The 24194-nt window shown below is 45.4% G+C and overlaps 1 protein-coding gene across 2 annotated transcripts in view; it reads left to right on the top strand.

Annotated features, from left to right (window-relative positions):
* The first annotated feature begins 582 nt into the window (after window positions 1–582).
* LOC142579190 (glutamate receptor 1-like) overlaps window positions 583–24194 on the top strand; it is a 266702-nt gene continuing 243090 nt past the window's right edge. For both annotated transcript variants that reach the window (XM_075689158.1, XM_075689159.1), the window contains exon 1: window positions 583–1507. In XM_075689158.1, the coding sequence (XP_075545273.1) occupies window positions 1369–1507 (139 nt within the window). In that variant the 5' untranslated portion in view covers window positions 583–1368. The remainder of the gene's footprint in view (window positions 1508–24194) is intronic.

The following is a 24194-nucleotide window of genomic DNA, read 5'->3' as shown; positions in this document are numbered from 1 at the left end:
GGAACAAGAAATAAATGCGGCGTGGCGTGCAGAGAGATAGGTGAGTAAATTGACCACGCGGCAGCAGCTCTAGCCCAGACTGATAAAGAGCAGCGCTCTTTGAACGAGCCCTTCGCTCCCGCTTCTTGCGGCGTGCGGCCTATAAACTCATTTTGCGCAAACGCCGCCCGGCGGCACGTGGGAATACACACGGAGGAACGCCGAGCTACAGCGGAGGCCCCCCAAAGCGCAGCGCGCAGCTTCCGCGAGAGATAATGCTAACAGCCGCGGCACACTCGCGCGCACTGCAAGAGAAGGAGCTCCCGCATCCACGGGAGCAGCGGTGTATAGGTGCAAGCAGCAGGAGCGGGAGCGAGCAGCAACGGCACGTGGGGAAGGGCGGGAAGGCGCTCGTAAAGGAAAGAGAGGCGCGCGCGCTCCAACGCCGGCGTCGGGACGCAGGAGCCGCGGGTGGGGATAGCGAGGCGCGGGACGTCGGGACAGGAATGCGGCGCGCATGCTCCGTGCAGGAGGACGAGGAGGAAGGAAAACGGGAAGAAGAGAATGCGCGTCGCCGGAGGAGGCGCTCCGTCGGCGCGCACCGCACCTCGCGCGGGCGCGCGAGAACAGCTTAGCTTAGCCCGCCGGCGCGTCGGACGGTGCAACAGTCCGCCGTCGTTGTCGCCGTCGCCTTAGCGAGCAGCGACGTGGGCCGGAGCGCTTTAACCGGCGGAACGACACGCGCGCGTGGGCGTGCGTGCGCCTGCTCTTATTGTGAGCTTCGGCGGATGCCGATTTCTGTCCTTCGTGCGTGCAGCTTCCTATTTTGTCTGACTTTTTCTTTGTTCTCTAATTCGAAAGTCTTCACCGCTTTCTTCCAATTCTGGACGTCCTTGTAGTTCGCTTGATATCTGATATATTGTGCAGAAGAAACATAGGTGCGCCTTTTCATTAATCTGTTAGGGAAGAAAGGAAGCTTACAGTCACCTGAGGGCCACAAGTATAGCCTGGGACAGTTTTTCGTAGTCCGCAGTTGGCATCAATCTGCCTCGCACTCATTTCCGTTCGTTTTACGCCCGCATTGCGTGTCTTGGGGCACTTATGAAGATTTCTCGCCGACCCTGCCGATAGAAAGCGCAGTCGGCCGACGACCCGCCACTAACCCGGCTCAACATGTGGCACCATTTTCCTAGATAGGATGGGGGAAGTCGCGAACTGCGCCGCGGAGGTGCCGAGGCAGTTTGCAGGACCTCTTCGACGCTCTCTGGTGCAGCCGCCGTCGCGAAGACCATAGTCCCATCTATCCGTGGGGCGACGAAAAAAGGCCAAGAACACCAGCGCTCGGCGACTGTTGCTTCGCTATAGAAATCGCGCGTCCCTCCCGCGGAAATGTGGTGGTGCCTGAGGCGAAGCGGAATTCTCGTCGGTGGCTGGTTCCACTACGCGCTGTTGGTCGCCGAGCTGTCGTTGCTGCTACGGGGACGGGAAGCGGAAACCGCCAAGGGACTTCCAGACAGGATACCCATCGGTAAGCCGAGCACGACTCTGAGGGGCTTTTCGGTGCCCGGATCCTCGTTCGTCCGTACGTGTTCGCAACCTCTTGAGTGTTCGTGGTGTATACTGTCGTATGTCTCGATTTCATTGAGCTGTGATGTATAAGCCCTCGAAAGATTGAACTTCAAACTAAAAGTCTGGATAACTAGGGTGATATCAACACAGACGTAGTTCGTATGCGTAAAGTAATTTGTCCTGTTGTAATGTAACTTTAGCCTCGACTTAATGCTTCGCTTCTGATTTGATCATTTGTAGACGCAATCATAAAGAGGGAAAAAAAGGCCATTTTGGAAGCAACGGGCGACAAATGAACGACAGCACGCGCTAAAGTTTGACAGCCCATATAAAACAAGCAAGGAAAAAGAAAGAAAGAAAGAACAGGAAAAGATCTAGACGATGGAGGCCTCCACAGGAAAGTAAAGGGCGGGTAGCTGTCATCTCTGCTGATAAGGGAGAAATGTCTTGAAACATTAGGGGAACAAAAGTTTCCACACGATAACCAAGAAATAATAAACCGTTCAAAATTATGCTACCCGCGTGGACACATTGACGCTCACTTAACTATAGGCGATTGTTCGCACCAATTTTCAGCGGATGCCGTGTCATCCTGTGGCATGGCCACTAGAGTTCGACTCTTTAATATGATTACTAAGATGATTGCATAATTACTTTCTAAATGTAAAGTTAAACAGATTCGTTTATGATGCGTGCACCTCTTGAGTCTGCTACTATGCGCCCTTCTTCTGTAAGATTGTGTCAGGTTGGTTACATAAGTTCGCTTATTAAGAGGGTTTCGCTTCAACAAAAGCCCTGTAATCCGGAGAAACACGTAACACAAACGCATCTCTTTAACCTAACTCGACCTAACTTTGCTTCATGCTACTTTCGTTCATATTAAACAAAATTTGGTTCACAGATCTACAAACTTAAGCGAAGAAATTGCACGATGCCACCTGTTGAATCGCGAGACATATCCTGTTATATTTTACTTTTAGGTTGTTATTGAAGACTTACGTTTACCTGTACTGTAATCTTTCTACGTAAAGCTTCTTTCGACACGTACACCTTAAAAGAAATTTAATCCCTTTGGGGCTTACCTTGCCGTGAAAGGACAATCGTCATCTGCCTTGCATGCGTTTCCTCTCTTGAAAACTCGGCGCTCGGTACTTTTCTGTCGAGAATGCTGTGTTAAGCTTACAACGCGCAAGCAGTTCGGGACTAATAAGTACCGGGCTCGCAGCGATAAAGAAAGGGAATGCGGGTAAGACAGATGACGATTATTGTTTAGTGACAAAATACAACCCAAAGGGTGTAAAATTTTTTTATAGTGTATCCGCATTCCTCTTGGTTTGCCGACATTTTCCTGTTTTACAACGTCTGGAGACCTCTACTATCCGAGGATATGTGTTGAAAGGTGAAGAAACAAAGGAAGCACGCTGAACGTTCCAATCCTCTTACCTGTGTGCCCCTTCTGGATTCGCTCTCTTTCAACGATACGTTTCCCTGGGAAAAAGATGTATGCACATTTATTATCGCCTTTTACACTGGAGTAAATCAGTTGTAAGATGCGATTACCATGCGAACTTCTTCGCCAACAATAAATGTTAATGTATATAATGTGTTCGTATTTTAAAGGAAGCAACGAATATAACGGCACTGAGTCAGAATTGCCTCGCAGGAAGCAATGTCGAATCCTCCTTAAATCGTTATGGATGAATACGTATCGCACAGGTAACGTTCAGACGGGGTACGCGTTATATATAAGCGCATTATCACAACACGCCAATGAATTCTTCTGAAAAAAATATATTTTCTAAAAATTTGTCTTCTGTAGCGATGATGCAGATTTTAGTCTACACATAAACGGACGTTCAGGCCATAGCACCTGGTTAAAAAAGTACTTTTTCTCGCGTACGGTGACAAAAACAAACTCTGTGCGAGCGTGCGACATATTAAGAACTCAATCCTGTAAACCAACAAAAATGAGTTAAAACATCCATGCGATGCCAATGAAAATTGTTTGCTCACATACCTTATCATAACCGGTCGAAGGTCCAGTTGCTTTCGTGAACAAATATTTTGCGCGGTAAGGTAATAAAACCGTAATTTTTCCATAGTCAATTTTCAAGGAGATCATCGTGTGCGACTGAGGATTGTAAGCTTGGCATAAGCCAGAATGGGAAATTTTTTCTTTACCTTGTTTTTTCGTAAGCCACCGGTTTTCTTCAAAGGGAGACCTAGACAGCTTACCGAATGTATTTATAATCATTCTTAGTGTCATGTTAAACCGCACCGTTATGACGTGTGCAGCATATATATATATATATATATATATATATATATATATATATATATATATATATATATATATATATATATATATATATATATATATATATATATATATATATCTGTGTGTGTGTGTGTGTGTGAGTGTGTGTTTTAAGATGAGAGACAGTATACTTTCACAAAAAGCATAGTTTATAGCAGATGATATTTCAATCGGCTAAGATTTTTGCAAAGCCACCGGTAAATGGCAGAAAACCCTAAACGACTTTTGGCAAGGCCAGCAGTCCGTTTTTTTTTTTCCTTTGCGACATAGCAGAGAAAGGTATACATAGGTACAAAGGTACAAAGACATAGGTACAAAGCGCTACGTGTACTGCGCAGCTACAGACCAAGTATGCGAGATCGGACCCGCTAGGGTCGCGATTACTCAAACAAAAAAAGGAAAGACAACAGGCCGCCGGGTTCACAATCTTCACATTGAAGTGCAGCATAGCTATCTAATGTTCGAAAGCAAACAAACTGCATATAACTTCTTTTCACGATTTGTCCTGAGTATCAATAACAAACGTACATCACTGTCATCACATATTGGCGCATGTTCACAGCTGATATGGTTGTGCTCACCGAAACATGACTCTCAGCAAAAATATAAAATAGTGAGATACTAAAGTGTGAAAAAAAAACTTTCACAGATACGATCGCGATTTCCTTACAGGCATAGGTGAACTGATTGCCGTGAACTCTGCTATCAATTCCTTCACTATCTCCATTGACTAGCCAGTAGAAATAGTTTGCACTCATGTAGATTTTCCTACTGACGACCTTATCTTTTGCGCGTGTTCTAGGTCCCCATCCTCACCTATTACTTTCTGCACTGACCTCCGTGACCTACTCAACAAACTAGTTGTTCGATACCCGAAATCCCATTTATTTTTACTAGGTGATTTTAATTTTCCAAACATAGTGTGGAAAAATGGTGTTCCTTCTCTTAAGCAGTCATCTACCGAGTGCGCCCATTTTTTAGACATCTGCGCCGATATCAGTCTAACCCGGCTGATCCATGAACAGACATGCACTATCAGCACTTCGTCTAATACTTTAGCTCTCTGTTTTACAACAGCTCCCGATTTGGTCATTCCTCCAACACGCCTTAAGCGATTCAGTGACCACTCGCTTCTTCACTTGACCCTCAAGAAGAAGATTCGCTCCAAGAAAGTCGTCAAAAATGTATGTGATTACAATGTGGCCGATACCGCCTCCTTTACAACTGAAGTGGAATCTTTCATTACTGACGGCACACTAAGGTTTTCTGAACGTACCGTTGAGGAGAACTGGTCATTGTACAAGACAATTGTACAAACTGCTAACACTAATAGATCGCTATGTGCCTGAAAGAAAGATCGTTTCGAATCCTGTCTCACCATGGTTTAGCGGAATTCTACGCCGCCTACGCAACAAAAAGAAGCATATTTTTCAACGCGCCAAAGCAACTAACCTTTCCGAACGCTAGGCAGCATACCATCACATTCACACTGAATACGCTATCGCTACTATAAATGCACAAAACTATTTTTTTTTTCGATAACACCCTTCCATCACTGCTGCAATATAATCCACGTAAATTCTGAAATATTGTTGATGTCAAAGAAAGCAGAGAAATCGAACTTGCCCATTCTGAGAATGTCACGATCCCTCTAAACCGGTGCTGTTCCGTTTTAAATTATGTATTTGCTTCCATTCTCCACAAATGTGCTCCGGCTACCCTACCGTACGTAGCCAATTCCTCCTATTTACCAATCAATTCCATTACTAAAGACTGGGTCAGCATACAAAAGTTGTTTGAAAACCTGAAAATATCTTCTCCATCAGGTGGAGAGTCAATCAATTGTAAAATGATGAATATTACTGAGCCATAATATTCCATCATGCTTTCAATGCTCTTTTCCCAGTGTCTAGGTTCCTCGGTACTTCCAAGCGATTGGAGGGTTGGCAAGGTTGTTCCAGTCCTTAAATCAGGTAACACACATTATCCCGACAGCTATCGTCCTATATCACTCACAAGGACACCATGTAAAATATTGGAGCATATTATACATTCTCATCTGATCGATTTTCTTGAGTATAATATCTTCTTTACGGCTGAACAACATGGTTTCAGGAAAACATTTCCATGCGAAACACAACTGATATGTTTTACTAATGACCTGTTTATCCATACAGACACGTGCTTCGATGTAGACTGCGTGTTCTTGGACTATGCGAAAGTTTCGACACTGTTTCACATGACCTTTTGATTCTTAAACTTAGCATGCTTAGCATTGACTCTAATGTACTAAACTGGATTAAAAGCTTCCTATCTAATCGAACCAGGACGTTTCTGCTAACGACTGCTCCTCCTATCACACTTCGGTAACATCGGGTGTATCCAGGGATCTCTACTAGGACCTCTCCTAGTCCTGATATACATTGACGACCTTCCTAAATGCATTTCCCATTTATACATATCAGATTTTTCGCAGATGACTGCGTCATTTATTGCAAGATAACTAACCATACTGATTCTGCTAAACTTGAAGACGATCTCACAAGTATATCCCACTGGGGCGATAAGTCGTTCATGCGACTAAACGTTAATAAATGTAAAACAATGCATGTATTGCGTCGCACGAACAACACTGACAACATGCTTATTTACGTACTTCACGACACTTCCCTTCAATCCGTCAAATCGTCCAAATACCTAGGCGTTCATATTTCCGATAACTCATCATGACATATACAGATCGAACACTTCACTAATAACACCCACCGGGTTCTTGGATACTTGCGTCGAAATTTCTCTGTCGCACCTCTGCCAATAAAGGTGACCTCTACAAAACATTAGTGCGGCCAAAGCTAGAATGTGCATCCACAGTATGGTATCCCTATCATATCACACAGATAAACACACTAGAATCCGTCCAAAATCGCGCGGGCAAGTCGTTTCATCTTATCTAACTATTCCCGTTATGCCAGCATTACTTCCATGAAAAACGCACTTGCCTTACCGGACCTTTCCTTGCGCCGTATATGTTTCACACGATGTCTTGTCCACAAAATGTATCACCATAACGCACTATTAAACGATCATCTTTATTGTTCGCCCTTCGTACATTTCATCCCGCTCCGATCAAATGTTTGAAGTTGTTCCATTTTTTAGAACGAAAATGTGGCATCATTATTTTATTCCATAGACTAGTGTCGACTGGAATGACCTTCCGCTCTCCATCGCTGCCATTTCTGACGGTGAAAATTTCAAGATTATTGTATTTTCGGCCGTTTTTAACTGACTTAAGTGACTTAAAGGGACTGACAACCAATTTTCATGGTACCCATTTTTTTTTTTAGTGCAATGGAAAGCTTTCCGGCCAGAGCATCTAATCATGAAGTAATAACGTCAAAAAGGCCGTGGAACATTCTTTTATCAGAATTTTTTTCTATCTGCAGTGAGGATGAAGTCGTTCACTGGAAGCATGCTGAAAACTGTGGTAGGTGAACGCGATTGGGATTATAGGCCGGCACTAGTGGGGGGGCAGATGACAAGTGCGGCCCTAGGTGTGAGAAAGTATTATTTTTTTTTTGTCAGGTCGATTTTCCTGCGATTCATGTTTTCGAAAGTGTTAAGGTATTTCTGCGATAATAGTTACACGTTTCTGCGGTTTCCTGTCCAACTGCTTTGGTACTAGTCAAAATGAAACCAAGCCCATCGAAAACGAAGCGACGCTTTTACACGTGATACGCCTTTCTCTCCCCAATTTTCTTCCCCACGCCGGGTAGCATGTCAGTGATGTCTATAAGCCGGCTAAAATCTCTGCCTTTCATTAAAGGGCTCTCTCTCTCTCTCTCACGTGATACGCGGTGGAACAAAGGATTTTACCTCACATGCGTGCTCAGAATTTAGATCTTTACGAAGCAGCACTCGAACGTCATGCTTCGATGGACGAAAGCGGCAGGAGAAGCGACGAATCCGACTTGCACGATAGACCGGCGTCCCCGCCACAAGCCGCGAACCTGGAGAATGCCGATTGGTAAATGCTCACTCACACTAGGCCGACCCGACGCCGATTTCGGCATTCCGGCTGTCGGCAACAGCGTTTCTTCCTTTGTGTCGGCGCACCTGTCAGACTGTACCGACGCCGACGTTCTGCCGACGGTCGGTGGAGAGCTCGACGTCGCTACAGTGTAAAAAACGACACGAAGGTAAAAACGAACCCATTTACGGCACAACTCGTCGATGGCATGTTGTATCACAGGGAGATCATAAAACTCTGGGTACTTGCAAACTCGTGCTATACTCGCGCGCTTACAACAGCATGTGTGTCGCCATGCATGTGGGACGACGCGGGCGCCGCTTGTTAGCGTGGACTTTCTTTACTTCGTAATACGCATAGAATAAAGCTCAAGTGACTAATAATATGCTATCTGCAATATTAAGCAACAATTGTACTGCACCTAATGGCAGTCGACTTACGTACAGTAATCTCTGGCCTACATTTCGAAGTATCAAGATTCCAGCGTCAGGCTTCGCCACTTACTGGTTTTTCTGACTTTTTTTGCCAATTTAAAATTACATTTCCTACTTAAATACCGAACAGCGTGCTGCATTCTATCACTATAAGTCATGGTCATTTCATTTCCATCAACGTCTCCCAACACATTCTGGCCCGTTGTCAGTCCCTTTAAAGGTCTGAAGTAATTGTGGAGGTATACGCAGCTTCGTGCCACGCAGTATAGAGCTGACAGCAAAACTATTTAACAAGCAAATTCAACAAGAATATCGCAGGTGCTACACGACAGCGAAGCATGTTCTTCCTCAAACTTCACGATGATTCAAATTCAGGGGACACATCCTCTAAAGCCACTTTTACGAGGAAAAAAAGTCCCCCAAATGTTACAATCATTTGCGCTATTACGCGTGGATTTAATTATAATGACTTATCACAGATTTCTCTTTTTTTATTCATTAAACTATTATTCTTAAATTTAGAGTGGTACAATTTAACATGCACCGCGTACTCATTCTACAAACCCAGTTCCACAGCAAGACTCGATGGTGTGTTTATTGTGTTTCAGATGTCCTGCCTACTTGAGTACCACAGCGACGTCGTTAAATAAAACATAGAACAATCGCTGCAGAACGTCATAACGAAGAAAAACATTAATTGTTTATATTCTCTTTAGCATTAAGTGTTTTTGGCTGCCACATTGGCGAGGTAATAAGGGTAGCATAAAGGGATATTCAAAAATGTGACTTAAATAGCATATACAGGAAAAGGCAATCAAGTTCTCAAGTTTCCATGACGTTGAAACTTGGTCATATGCATAGGTGCAGTAATTACTTAGGCCCGAAATTGATATGTTTGATTAAACCATGAATTGAAACGGCCTTACGGGAATTGCGGTCAGGGCTGAATATAGTCAAGAATACAGCCCCATTTCGTATTGCATTTGGTCCGCGCCTCACGTACCAGCTAAGCATATTCTCACCTGTAAAAATAACTCCTCAGTTTTGCAATGATTGTTTCCAAATCGGAAAGCAGTCTTCAAAAACACTTCCCCGATGAGTTCGTATGAAACTATAATGTGCCTCGTGAAGCAATCGCCACAATTTGAGATTTCATGGCATTGTTTGTGAATATCGTTATACTGCGGCTGTCGCGTGTGGCTCTTGCTCGAAGTACAACATATATTACAGAGAAAACAAACGTTATATAGTGTCAGCCGTTTTTATTAAAGGCAAACATAATTTCGTGAGATCGAAATAGGCCTCAGCAAAAGGCGAGGCAGCTTTCTTGGTTTATTTTTCGTCTTCCTTTTTCTGTTTTCTTTTATTTCGGGAAGAATGGGTTGTAAAGGAGAGGGTAAGGAGGAGGAATATTTGTAGAAGAACGCCGCGAACGTTCTCTCCGTAGAGAAAACAATACAGGGAGCTTTCTATACACAATAAAAAAAACAGCAACTCTGCGCCACAGTGTAGTGCTTCCTGAAAAAACGTCATTGCCATATACGTCCAAAGGATAAAAAGCCCGAAATATAGTATTTCTATATGCATGGTAGATCACTAAAGCGTTGCTTTGCAAGTAGAAGTACATCGAACACTAACATTATTGATTGTTATTGAAGCTTAGAATATGACCATATACGACTGATGCCATTAACGATCCAGAAATTGATCGACCGAGAGTTTTAACAAAAAAGGTATCCTGGAACTGATACTGATTTAAGCGTCACGGTAACTTGAAAGAGCGTAACGCTTAAATGTGACGCTTAGACAGTGGCGAGACGAGGACACGCTGTGTCCTCGTCTCGCCACTGTCTTTCGTCCCTTCTCGTGCGCTAAAAAACTTCAGTCACGGTAACTGTCCCGAACAATTTTAGAACGCTATCTAATGGTTTTTGCGTACCTGAAGAACACTGTTTTATAACGGCGGAGGCTGCTCTGCGGTTTCGGAAACTAGCCCTTGAAATAGGAATAAGGCTTTAACTTTCGTAGGTGTAGAAGATCTCGAATAAAATAATTTCTTTATTTCGTACCTGTTTGAGCTTCCGTGGTTTGTATCTATGGAAATCTACCCCCTACGCAAGCCCACGCTAGACCCTATTTCTCTGTGTTTCACTTTCTTCTCTCACCTTCTGTTCCCGCAGCGGATCATTGCATATCCCGTTCATCCTGTTTCGCAACTACTTATACACGCTCGACTATATTTGGACGAGATCTTTTAACACCGCTCAATGAAACATCCAGCTTTTGACAAAGAAGAAATCTGAAAAGGGATAAAACTCAAAGCCATCGCCAAACACGACACAGATACTGAAGGAATGCCATTTTCAATCTCTAATAAAAAATGAAAAAGCACAAAAGAAAGAAAGACACTTATGATATTGGAAATCCCCGCCATTTGGGTACTCGTCCTAAAAGAGCTTGATTCTACTATGTGAAATTCCTGCATAGTAGCACTTAAACCAGAACTCGTAGAGCTTTTGATCATATATCTGTATGAGTAGATAACGAGCATTTGATTGATTGATTGATTGATTGATTGACTGATTGATTGATTGATTGATTGATTGATTGATTGATTGATTGATTGATTGATTGATTGAGTGAGTGAGTGAGTGAGTGAGTGAGTGAGTGAGTGAGTGAGTGAGTGAGTGAGTGAGTGAGTGAGTGAGTGAGTGAGTGAGTGAGTGAGTGAGTGAGTGAGTGAGTGAGTGATCAACAAAATACCTCGAACCATTCACTACTGCTAAGCGAATGCGGATATTGCCGTACCGGCAAAAGCATACAAACAAAAATAAACGCATCAGCCTTCATGCAGTCGAAAAATAATATCATTGCTAACAAAGAAAAATGATACAAAGGCTCGGAACTTCCTAATAGGTATAAAAACAAGAAAAACACGGTACGAGAGCTGTGATGTGTGTTTTTCAAAACCAAGAATATCTGTATCTTCTCTGCAGCGATGCGAAACCACAACTATTGCACCGCTACTTGTTCTACGTGTGTGCTAGCACACGTGTAACTGACTAGCGAAAAAAATAGTTGGAAAAAAATAGCACACGTACTAGTATTCGCTTTCGTAGAATACTGGTTTTCTGTTCGTTCCACTGTACTCGAATATAACGCATTTTACCGGACATCTACCACTTCTCGTTTCAGACCAAACAATCTTCTCGTTTTTTTTCCAGCAACACAGGAAAGAACCAAACTTGTTGCAATATTTTCCATTCAGCAGAATCGAAGAGAACCAGAGAGGTTTTCTTTATGTGGAGTTGCTTATGCACCCTTGAGCTTCCATACTTCCGGAATGCAGCAGACAGGCTGAAAATAAACTATCTTGGCAAACATTTCACTGCCAAGATGTGATCAGAATCCTGACAGTAATCTCGCACAGGAGTACCGGGATTACCTAGACGGACAGCCCCTTAGGTGCAGGAGTTCAGTTGCCCGAATAACGAACTTCCAGCAGACTAGTCTGTGGTGGTCTTCTATTGCGATGGAGCTTGGCCGAAACCTCGTAAACAAAGTTTTTTTTTTATTTTCGTCGCTAAAGTGCAACTAGAACAACTTAGACAACTACTGCTTGCACAGGCACCGCGACATTGGGAAAAGGCGCAACAATCTTGCAAGAAAGAAACTTCCCTGGAAACGCACAGGTTGTCTATTTTTATGTTCACGACAAGCTAGTAATAACAAATGGCACGTCTAACCTCGCTGTGCGATAGTTGATCTTTGCGTACTGACGCTTCAGAATAAAAGAGTGACCGGAGCGTTTCGTTTGAACGTACGCGGGAACTGGTTGTACGCTGTTGTAAAATATTCTACAATGTTGATGATTAAGTAAACCTTATTAGAAATGAAAAGCCGGCGATCTTGCGTATGTCGCCTACAGGTGGGTGGTTTCCTTAATCCGGGATACTGTGGCCCTCGGCTGTTCACTTTGCTCGGTATGCCTTTGCGTGCGTTGCATCGCTTCAACCGTTCTTTGCATCCAATTAGGCGTAAGGTGGCTCTATCAAGTTCCGTTAGCTTGAGTCGCTCGATTTAGCTGACTTTTTTAACTTCCACTAACTCCTTCCAGGTGTTATGTGCACCTAGTTGGAGCAGCTTCTCTGTTGAGGACCTTCCCGGTAGCACGTTCGCAATGATAGTAATTCTTTCCTGAATTTCCTTTCTTTCTTTTCATTACTTAAACCTCTTTCGCCGTGTAGGGCAGCAAATTGGACGTTCGTCTGGTTGATGTCCCTACCTTTCCTTCCTCTTTTTCTACCTCCCTCCTTGCCTGGAGCGCCAGCGCAAGTCGTAGATGTAGATGTAGGTGTAGATCCTTGTTATCTACTGGCACATACCCACTCTGGGGGATTGGCCAGAAGTTTATGCACCTGGCGTATAAAAATGTTCACCTTCTTCTTTTACGTGTTCTTAAAGTCCCAAATACGGAGTGCCGTAGATGGTGCGGCTGGTGCCTAGGGCTTGTGTTAGCTTTAGCGCGTCTTTTTGCTTGAGCACACGTCGTTTGCTCGCTACTCATTTCACCAGATGTGCATCCTGAGTTGTGGTGCTTTGAAGCCTCTGCAGGATTGCGGAGTCCACTCCGTCCTTTATGAAAACTGGCCCCAGTACGCGCAGAGTATCAACCAGTGGCATGACGGTGCCATTAAGCTTGACTTCAGGGTTGGGCGCCGAAGGTGCTGGTTGACCTCTTGGCCTTTGGTGCAGCACAAGCAGTTCTGATTTTTCTCGCACACAGGAGAGGCTGCACAATCTCCGTCCGATCAACGCCCTCCTGTAAGGCGTCTTGTTGGGCCCCCGTAGAGCCTCCTGTGACCCAGAATGTAATATCGTCTGCGTAAATAGAATGATCGAGTCCGGCGAGATCGCACAGTCTGCGAGATAGTTTCATTATTACAATGTTGAAAAGTATTAGAGATTACATTGACCTATGAGCAGTACCCTTCTTGGAGACTGCAAAGCTGTCACTGCGCTATCTTTCAGGGCCTACGGTTGCTGTTTGGTTAGCGAGGAAGTCTCTGACGTAGCTATAGACCCTTTGCCCGCAGTTCCTGTCTTGCAGGTTTGTCAATACGGCCTCGTGTGGCTCGTTGTCGAAGGTGCCTTTAGCGTCAAGGGCTAGAATAGCACTCTGTTGAGTAGCATTGAGGTTGTCAATAACGCATTCTTTGATCTGTAGAAGGATGTCTACAGTATATACAAGTGTGGTCGCAATTCATGCATAGTGTTTGGGACCTTTTGGTCCTAAACATAATACCTTCCAAGTAGGGAAAGTATCGATCGTGAACCATTTGTTCGCAAAGCTTTCCGGCGAACGACGTCAGTGAGATGGGTTGAAGCTTTTCTATTGTGATGGGTTTGTTCGGTTTAGGAACCATAGAAAAGTCGGCGTGTTTCTATAGCGCCGGTATTGTGCAGTTTTCCCAGTTTTCATTGATGGGACCTCGGATGATATATCCAAGGTTGCATTAATGATCATGCATCCGGAGCCAGGCTCCGTTGGTGAGATAGCGGAATGCTTTGTTATTTATTATATCGCCGCCTGGAGTGGTATATCTTGCGAGCTTGCTAAGGGCTGCTTCAAGCTAGGCTCTGGTAAAGTGGCTATCGAGGGCAGGATTCAGTAGTGCGCTATAGTCGGGGTGATTGGTAAATTGTAGCGATTATGATTGTTGCGGTCCCGTGAATTTTTCTTTCACAGCCTTCAGGGCGTCCTCTTTTTCGCATATACCATACCCGCTAATCTTTGCGTGAAGTTAACAAAAGACAAAAATGCAGCGATTCATAAGGTACAACCTCCTAGGAGTTATCATTACATATAACTTGTACCCTACCGCACGAGCACAAGACATGGCATTAGATGTGGAACGTTAGGTGACATTTTAGGAGTTATGCTTGACATTTCGGGACGCTGCTCTTGGCGGTACCGTCATATGTTTTGTTTTATAGTCTATAAGTACCACGATAATGTCACGCCTGAAATTTTGCGCAATTGTTCGTATAAATATTAATTCTTGTCTTCACCTTGAGAAATCGTTCACTTTACTGCACTGGTTTCCCCACGAAAAACAGCACCGTGCCGGGCAAGGGCAAACAAATTCTTGGTGTTGAATTTTGTGCGGGAACCAGCTCAGTATTAAATAAAATGGCGCCATACCGACTAGGCCCAGTACAATATAGTCTTGCTGCACCTTGAAAAATCTTTCTCGCTGGTATCCATATATAACACCAAACAATGTTTAAACAAGAAGTGTTCATCGTTGCTCCATAATCAACAAACAGTCAAAGCAGCTAATGCAGCCAGTGCCAAGTGCGGCACTAAAATTAGCTACAATATATAACACCTGGTACCAGGAGAACGCAGTTATTCTAGCGAAAAGTACTTTGTGTGGATTAATGTATATTTCGTACGCCTACATGCAAATTCTCGTTAATAGAATCCCTGGGTACAAGAATTTGCACAAAATGGGCGTTGCAGTCGTGGCAAAAGTGTTAAGGCTGCAAGTGGCATTGGGGCAAAGTCATTGCAGCTCTGCGTCTGTAGTAGCAAGCTAACGCTATTAAAGCAGCAGGTGTTTAATGCCAATCATTGTGCCCGTGGAAAAGGTACTACGCTGGGCACCACACAAAGATAAAAATATTTGTAAATGTTAATAGCAGATCGAGTGTATATTGCGGATGCTGAGCTTCGCCTAACAAGCAGGAAACAGCAATAAGGTTTGCATAAGCCGCACAGAAATCTGCTTGTCACTCGCGGGACACGCCTGCCAGGACACGTATATAGATTCCGCATATATTCAGCGCAATGTGCTGTCCTTTCTAGCTGCACCTTTGTTATCACCAGAATTACTTCACACGAAGCCACAGAAACCGTTGACGAGACAGACTTCGAACGAAGGGTAGCTCAGATGTGGTGCTCGTTGAAAGAGACATAACAGGTAGCTCAGTACTTTGCGACGTCAGACTGCGGCTGCATGATGAAATAAACAGCTCACCATAGACCTCATGCTGACGTGGACTGCTCTACTATTTACAACTGAATTTTCACTAACGCCTATCTTTTTGACGCGCCACAGACTGAGCTAGTTGAGGGGATCCTCATTACGCCACAGATCTGTCAGTCTGCATCACATTCAGGTTTTAATCAAATTGACTTTTTCTGCACGAGGTCATTTTTATGCCAAGAGTATCATGCACAGTCGTTATCACTGCAACATCATACACCGGAAACTTTCCTACGCAACTCTTTCTATGCGAAAGTCCTTCCGTAGCACTTTCGTGCATGATACGTGAGCTACAACCGCCACAACGGATCTCATCGGGTTGAGATATACGGCTATAGATTACCAGGAATGTGTTTGTCAGTTTCCCTAAAGAGCGAAAAGGAGAGGGAAACAGGAGCTGGCTAGAGGGCCGTTCGAAAGACGGATATGATATCCAGAAAGGAAGATCACAGTTGGCTAAGCCACCCCAACAGCCTATTCGAGAGGGAACAGTTTCTATGGTGCAGAGAGATCCCTAGCTCCTTAATTATCCCACTATAGACGCACTTTCATTAGCACTCGGCGTTCTTATCGAGTCCTTCTCTCAAGGAGTGATTAAGCCCAATGCTTCTTGGGTGCGGTGATCTGACGGGGGGGGGGGGGGGGGGGGAACTGACGCATTCGGGAAGCCGTGGCTTACAGCCGTGGTCCGAATTCAATCACCCACTTTAAATTTGTCGTTATCCAAGCTCAGAACCGCGAAAAGTGTCTAAAACTGCAAACAGAAGAGAGAAACAGAGAGAACGTTAACTCTAAGCGCTGCAAATACTAAAGTATAGCGACCTCTGCAAACAAATTATCTGGCACAGAAGAAAGGATGGGAACCTGAGAAGGAACAAATTTGATTTCAGACGATCATGGAGATTTTACTCTCGTCTTGTCTGCACTTGGCTTTCATAACAATCATATTAGCTATGTTCCCTTGGCATAAACGTCTGTACTTACAAGCTGGAGCAGTAATAAATCGCGTATCTACAGTAAATATTGAAGCATAAAATTTTATTCTCTTTAGAAGTTTTAACGGAAGAGCGTGCGGCTTTTAAAGGAACTCAGGAAGCATTCAGAACCCGGCTGACGTGCAATTTCGGGAACAATGACGCAGGTAATGAAAGGAAGAAAAGAAAGAAACGCGTCCTTCTTCTTGTGTTTTCATTCGTTATACGTATGGCTAATGTCGGCTAATAACCGTTGTTATTAAGCTAGAATTTGCCATTGTAAGCAAGCAGCGGGCCACCTTCATTACGTTCTCCATGAAGCTTAAATCCACGAGGAACGCATGCAAAAGCGTTTCTCGATCATTTGTGATTAATCATTCTGCAATCATGGAAAATAATTAAAATAAAGAAAGGGTATGACATATTTTCTATAGTACATCACCATTATCTGAGCATCGTTTGACAGGCTTATATTTCTCTAAGTAAAGACAATAAGCGACACTTCTCTAATTGCGGCGGCTTTCCAACGTAAACGAAGAGAAAGAAAATGTCTACATTGAAAATGATCTTGTTGAAGTTCTGCGCAGGAGCGATAACACTCAAATACAAAGTGTTTCAAGCGAGATTTCTAATGGGCAGTCTAGAGTGAAATCCTGTTTATCAAGGAGCTATTTCTCGCGTTATTAATGAAGCGCTGGCTTTCATTATTCGTTGTTAGACGAAGCAATGTGAAACATTGGCCTGCTGTTTATACTCAATCTTACCTTAACTCTGCATAGGTCCGAAAGGTGCCTGTCTTCATTCCAGACTGAAAGATACACACGCTATGATCATTGGTAGGGTTCTTGGTGCTTTACGGCTCAACCTAAAAAACCACCATGAAAAAACTGGGGCCGAACTCACAAAGCTTTTCGTTCGTAAGTGCTCTTACCATTGGCCAGCCACCTACGGTAATAATATGTCCAGAATCAGGATCAGAAGTTTAAGAATGTAGTAATTGAAAGATGACATAGTTTCGTATGTCTTACCTTTGTGTCTTTCCTCTAATTTCTCTTCCTCTCCATATCGCTAAGCATATTTTCGAACAGTGTAATCTTATCTAAGCGAATAAGGCAACCAGCCATTAAATCGTGTCGTTATAACATCAGGAGGTTCAATGCAGACACAGATTACAGGATCTCCTTCTATATCTCATATCTTGCCATTCTGTAATTTCCAATGCGATTCTCTAATAGTTAGTGCCCTGCGGTAACTAGACGATGTTCCGCTGGCCGTAGAGCCGCTGCTGGAACACCGTCAACACCTATCATCGACCCAGAAGGCAGTGAAGGCACTTTTGTGCTTTCTGAAAGCGACTGGTTTTTGGGAGCGCCATTGACTGAGCGGTGCTGTCCGCGCACATTCATAGTCTACCTCTTTCTTTCTCTTCTTTCTATTCCCTATTCTTTGCCCCCAGCGTAGGGTAGTAGACATTGTTGCGTACTCCAGGGTAGCGTACCGTACAGCTGCCGAGAAGTAGCGGCGCCTGCCTATCGAAGCTTGGTAGTATTGGGTAGCGTGGCGTTGTCGACGGGCTGCAGGCATCCTGTAGATCATGGCGACCAAGCAGGGGCGAGACGATTTGCTAGTGCGAAACTTGCACTGTTTATTCAAAGGTAGTTGAAATAAAATAAGAAGAGCATGAAGTATGAAGTCTCAAGTATGAAGTCTCTCAAAAGTACATTTCGGAGCCCCTTAAATAGGCTCTCTACAAGTGTGGGCGGGATCTTGCTTCCGTCGATGACACGTGACAGGCACGGAGAGAGGGCCCCTTCTCCTGCCATACCGAGCACGGGTAGGAGAAGTCGATCCTCTTTTCGACGAATCCGGGGAGAAAGTCGGGTGAATGACCTCTCCGGCGCCGTGGGGTCCGGCAAAGGGAAGGTGAAGGGGATGAGGTATCACACACGATGCCACGACCAAGAGAAGTTGAAGGGGATGAGGTCGCCCATGGGCTCCGGCTCAGAGGGTAGGGTGAATGACCTGTCGCCACGTGGTGTCAGACGCCAACCCTAACAACATCCATATGTCTGCCTTCTCTCTTCTTTTTTGAAAAAATTAAATTATAGGGTTTAACGTGCCAAAACCACTTTCTGATTATGAGGCACCCCGTAGTGGAGGACTCAGGAAATTTCGAGCACCTGGGGTTCTTTAACGTGCACCTAAATCTAAGTACACGGGTGTTTTCGCATTTCGCCCCCATCGAAATGCGGCCGCAGTGGCCGGGATTCGATCCCGCGACCTCCATGCTCAGCAGCCCAACACCATAGCCACTGAGCAACCACCGCGGGTCTTCTTTTTATTTTTCTCTACCTCTGTAATATTTGGCAACAATACCTTCACTTGGGCGAGTTGGTCTGTAATTTTCGACCAACAAAACATGATTTGATTGGAATAGACATTCCGGCAAGCAAACATATTTAAAGTGCCCGGTTAGCATTCGTGGGTGCAATATAATTTGTGAAGTACACCGTTTATGTGAATATTATACCAAAAAAAAAAAAATTACGTGCGTGGTTAGAAAGATATAAGATCACTCCTGTATTCTTTCTTTCTTTCTTTCTTTCTTTCTTTCTTTCTTTCTTTCTTTCTTTCTTTCTTTCTTTCTTTCTTTCTTTCTTTTCTTTCTTTCTTTCTTTTCTTTCTTTCCGTAAGTTAACATACGAGCACAGTTATATTCTATACACAGTCAAAATGTTCTATAATCTACGGTTATAATGTATTGTTATCGCCCCATTCGTTTCTTTAAAAGAGAATAACTGCGTGGAAAGGGACTTCGACAATTTCGCTCTAATAGTATGTTAACTCGACACTTACGCAAGCCTGGGCTAATGATAATCAACTAAATGTACCTGGTGGGCCACCTACCACCCAAAAATATAGATACGAAGAATAATGGTGCCATTCCCAGCTCCAAAATGGTGCCATTCCCAGCTCCAAAGGCGCGTACTACACGCCACTACTACAGCTTCAGAGAGAGGAAGACAATCCGTGAACTCGCGCACCATGAAAAACGACGAACGCGTTCGTGCTTCTGGGTTTGTAGTCTGTCTTCCAAGCGACCAGTTCGTTGAAAGAAAGAAAAAAAAAGGAGCTGTGGAAATTGTCAGCGCTGCTTATTTACGTACACAGCAATAAAAAATACGACCAATAACGCCTGCACTTGAACTTCATCATACCTCCGGCTATTTGAGAGTGCCTGCAGCATTTTTGGGGGCTCCCGGATATTAAGCACGCACAAGGACCAGAACTAATAACGAAGTTTAGACCTCCCGAAGCTGCTCATATAAGCTCAGGAATTCTACCGCCAAAGCTTAAACGCAAAGATAAAGAGAAAAGAAGGAATAGTTTCGCGCTCACTTTGTTTGGCCGACAAAGTAGGGCGCTCTTTTGTTGTGCCCGAATCGAGCGGCATCCGCCCGGTCCTCCCGCGGCGACGCACGACGAGGAGCACAGCCGCGCCTCGCCAGCAGGGCCCGTTTTGTCAAGCGCATACGTTAATGGGTGCGCGAGAAATTATCTCCCATTGCCCATTACGCGCGGCTCGCCCGCTAGGAGTTTTAATCCGGCCTAGATTAGGCGAAACCAGGCTCAAACGCGAACCCCGCTTCCCCTGCCCCGTTGGCCCCATCGCCTCTTGCCTCTTCCCACATCCACGCCCTGAGTCTCGCTCCCTCCTTCTTTCCCAATCCTCATCCCTCCAAATTGTCGCCCCCATCGGTCATGCCTCGCGCTTAGCGACGCTTCTCTGTCACGCGCCCCTTTCGGCTTGCACCTCTGACAGCCGCCCAGTCGTGAAGCGAAGCCGGCGGAAAGAGAGAAGCAAAATGAAACAGAGAGAGAAAGAGAGAGAGGTTGAATGAAAACGGGGGAATGTCGAGATAGAGCGAGAGAGAGAACCAACACCTCACACCTGAAGTAGGTTACACGACAAGTAAGGAACGCGTTGGCAGCGTGACGGGAACGATGTGAGCGCCGTGCTGCACCTGGACTTTTGGAAAGGCGAAGTTTCGCGAGGACGCGCGGAGAAGGGTAACCGCGGCGCAGTTTCGTGATGAATCAGCAGGGGAGCAGAAAGCCTGGCGCATAATAAGCGCTCCAGCAATAGCTCCGCTGCTCCTAGCTGGTTGTGCCTGACGCGATATGCCCCGAACGAGTTTCGCAATAGCCTGAACGCGTGCATCGCGCCAACGTAAAATGAAAGGCGAGAGAGACGCAACGCCGCTCCAATGAGGGGGCGCGGAATGTGAGTCCTCCCGGTGGGGCTCTCCGCAGAAGTGTAATGCCGGAGGGACTGTGTGCACCTCTCAGTGGGCTCTGTTGACGGTGTCCGACTAACGTGAGCGAACGCGGTTGTTTCGTACGGTTCCCGCACTTATTTATTTACTACTGCGCGAGCTGGCTCGGCTGCCTACCGCGTTGTACGACGCTCGGCATCGGGGAGTCGATTTTGCCTTATAAAACTCAACTCAGACTCTCAAGCCTTGTAGCCGGCATGCCTCGCTGCTACGAGTGGATGAGCGAAACATGGGCCAAGGCCCGTGAACAAGAACGAGCTTTAATTCGGCTCGACAGTCGTCGGGCGCCTGCCAAATAATTTCGCCGCATACGCGCTGCTCAGACCACTTTTCCATCCTTATTGTACGGGGGCCGCATAATGATGTGCGCAGCTGCGTATTAAAACAGAGTGTGGCGTGTCACAGGTGCGTGTGGAACAGGCATGGTGCGCATTCCCGCTGATTCAAGATTCGTCCTTATATCGGTATCAGGCAGGTACACCCTCTGTTAAAGCGCCTGCACTCTTTTTCCTCTGCAGTTCGAAAAAAAAAAAGAAAGAAAGAAAAGACATTTGCACAGAAGTGGCTGTCACAGAGAGCGCTGAGAGCAGATTTTAACTTGTACAAGGCAGCGAGCGTTGTTTAACGACATTCCATCAAAAATACTAATTCCAAAACCATTCCGCTTGCCATGTTACTACTCAGTTTTCTTTATTTTTCTGTGCCACGGAAAAAAGTCCAACACTTTATTCCCCTTTTTTCCGCCACTCCATTTACGAACAGAAACCTCGTTCAAAAGATTTTCGTAGGTTAGGTTCACAAACAATATTCTATCAAAAATGTCAGAGGCGATGTACATTTCAAAGCCCAGCTCCGCTTCTCCTTGTTCTTACTTCTGATTCTCTTTTTGAGTTCTCATGAGATTTCGAAAAGTATACGTGGACAAGCTTTTATAATGAAACAATAAAGTTCCGCAACAACGCGGCGTTGCTGTAAAAGCGAGAAAGCGAAAATAGCTCCAAAGAAAATTGAATTTTCTTCATCTAGGCCCGCATCAGATGTTCCAAAGCACGTAGAGAACGAGACTAGATACAGGATGCGGGGGCGGACTGCTTTCAGTAGATGGCAAAGGCTGATGCCCCGTTGCTATAAACAGAGCATGGGACAAAGCGATATCACATGTAATACGTAGGTGAACGGAACAGAAAACGGCGTGGGCAGAACTCAGACAAAAGAAGGTGCAAGAAAACTAACGTTTGTCTCATACCGGGTACCGCGCCCGTATTCAGAAAAACATCTTGCGCCACAACTGTTCATCAGAGCAGAAGCTAGTCAGCGGCGATGTTGAACATATCATTAGTGAAGTCGGCCAGACACTGGCAAACAGAGCTTTAGCACAAAAAGCTTCGTGAATTTGACCCGAAGCACAAAGCAAAGCGGACATCAAATTATACAAAAAAAAACGACTTGCATCACCCTTCAAAGAAAAATGTTCAGAGCCACCGTAAAAAGCTCTACCTTTCTCGAAGATAACGACAACTGCAACGGAAACTACGAGGACAGCACGATGACCGAACAACGACCAAATGACGTCATCACTACGGCTCATGTGCCGCGGATATGTAGTCTCTTCTTCGCTGGGGTCAAACACAGGCTTTCTTCCAGGCGACTTCTTCTGCCAATGAAACAGGATCTTTATACAATGGACACACATGGCAAACATGTATGAAGTACTCTTAACAGTGTTCCCTGTAATAACTTTTTCCGCCCATCTGCTCTAAATCCGCATAAAAAATATAAAGAAAGAAACGTGCTTAATAAAATATGCCCATTGCCTTCTTCTTAGAACGCTTCTATCTGTGTTCTCTGGTTTTCGACGAATTCTTCGGAATTTCCTGGTGCCTCGGCTCCCGGTTTTGTGGCCATGGACGCGGAGCCTTCCAGAGGCCCTCCTGGCCAGTGGTCATCAAGGCCGTCCCTCACGAGGAAGAGAGGAAGCGTGCTCAGTGACACCGAAGACACTGAGCTATACTCGATGTCGGATGAAGACTCATCGGATGATAGCTTCATCACTGTCCGCAGAAAGAGGGCCAAAAGGAGGACTATCAACGCGAACCCATCAACGCAAGCGAGCACGGCGACGTTGAAGTCCCGGCCTGAACGCTGGCCTCGCGCCATCGTGTTCGTACCCGAAGAGCCCTCAAACAACCTCCGACTGCTCAACAGGCAAGAACTATCTGTTTTCTTGGAAGGGGTCGTGCCGAATGAAATTAAGGATATTCGGATAAATGCACGCAAAAATGTCCTCGCAATCGATGTTACCAACGGGAGTGCGCTCGAAAAACTGAAGCAAATCTCGGTGCTAGGGCGCATCAAAGTGCGTTCATATATCCCGATGGATGACGCATCCACAGCAGGTGTCATTTATGACATCGATGTCGCCATTCCCAACGCGGACTTGCCTATCCTCGTCAAACCAGCAAGTGAGGGTGTTGTCATCACGCGTGTGAGCCGCCTTGGAACATCGCGCTGCGTCAAACTGATCTTCAAAGGAGATTGCTTACCAACACACGTCAAAGTCGGTCACTTCCGACACCCTGTTCGGCCCTTCATACCAAAGCCTCTTCAATGCCATCAGTGCTTCAGGCTTGGACATGTCAAGGGTGTCTGCCCAAACTCGATACTATGTCCCCGTTGTGCTGAACCTCATGCGGAGGAGACGTGCCGGGCTACTGTCCTAAAGTGCGGCAACTGTAATGGTTCCCATGCTGCCTCGTCTAGGGACTGCCCTCGCATCAAGAAAGAGGTCGCTGTTCTCAAGCAAATGGTTCGGGACAATTCAACACACAAGGAGGCTGCTGCAACGATCCGGCGTCGGCGTCGGCGTCACCGAACCGCCTCAAAAAAGGCAGAGCCGCGAAAGGAGAGGGCCGCTTCCATTGTAGCACCCACTTTCTCCAATCAGGCCAAAAAGGGGCTCAACAGCACAAGGAAGTCGCCTGAAAGGAATTTGTCTCAAGAAGAATGGCCTGCGCTTCCAAGCCAGCAATCTCCCACAGACCTACAGATTGTCAAGCCCGCTCGGGAGCGTGCTCCTGCTGCTGATGCCACGCCTAAAGCAGATCGTCAAGTCCTTTCAATGCTGCGTCCCCTCATAGATGCCATTCGAGTGATTCTGTCGAACCTTGGAACTGCGTCTGCTCAAAATGCACTGAAAGTACTGGACGCCTTAAACCCAGTGCTTGAGTGCCTCGAATAGAGACATGGCCAGCCATCGCCCATCGTTTCGAGAGGAAGTCAAGGCAGCGTCAATCATACAATGGAACGCAAGAGGACTAAAATCACGCCTTTCGGATTTTCGTCAGTATATATATACTCATTTGTTCCCAGTCATTGTCATATGTGAGCCTAATGTGTCAAAACCAGTCAGATTATCGGGATACGAAGCTGTTATATCCGCAACAACTCATGCATGCAGCAAAGTCATCGTTTTTCTTCGTCAAGAACTGACATATGTTCGCCAGCC

This window comes from Dermacentor variabilis, chromosome 4 (genome assembly GCF_050947875.1).
Source record: "Dermacentor variabilis isolate Ectoservices chromosome 4, ASM5094787v1, whole genome shotgun sequence".
Classification (NCBI taxonomy): Eukaryota; Metazoa; Arthropoda; class Arachnida; order Ixodida; family Ixodidae; genus Dermacentor; species Dermacentor variabilis.
Note: the sequence above shows the minus strand (reverse complement) of the source record. Positions and strands in the feature narration are given on the sequence as shown.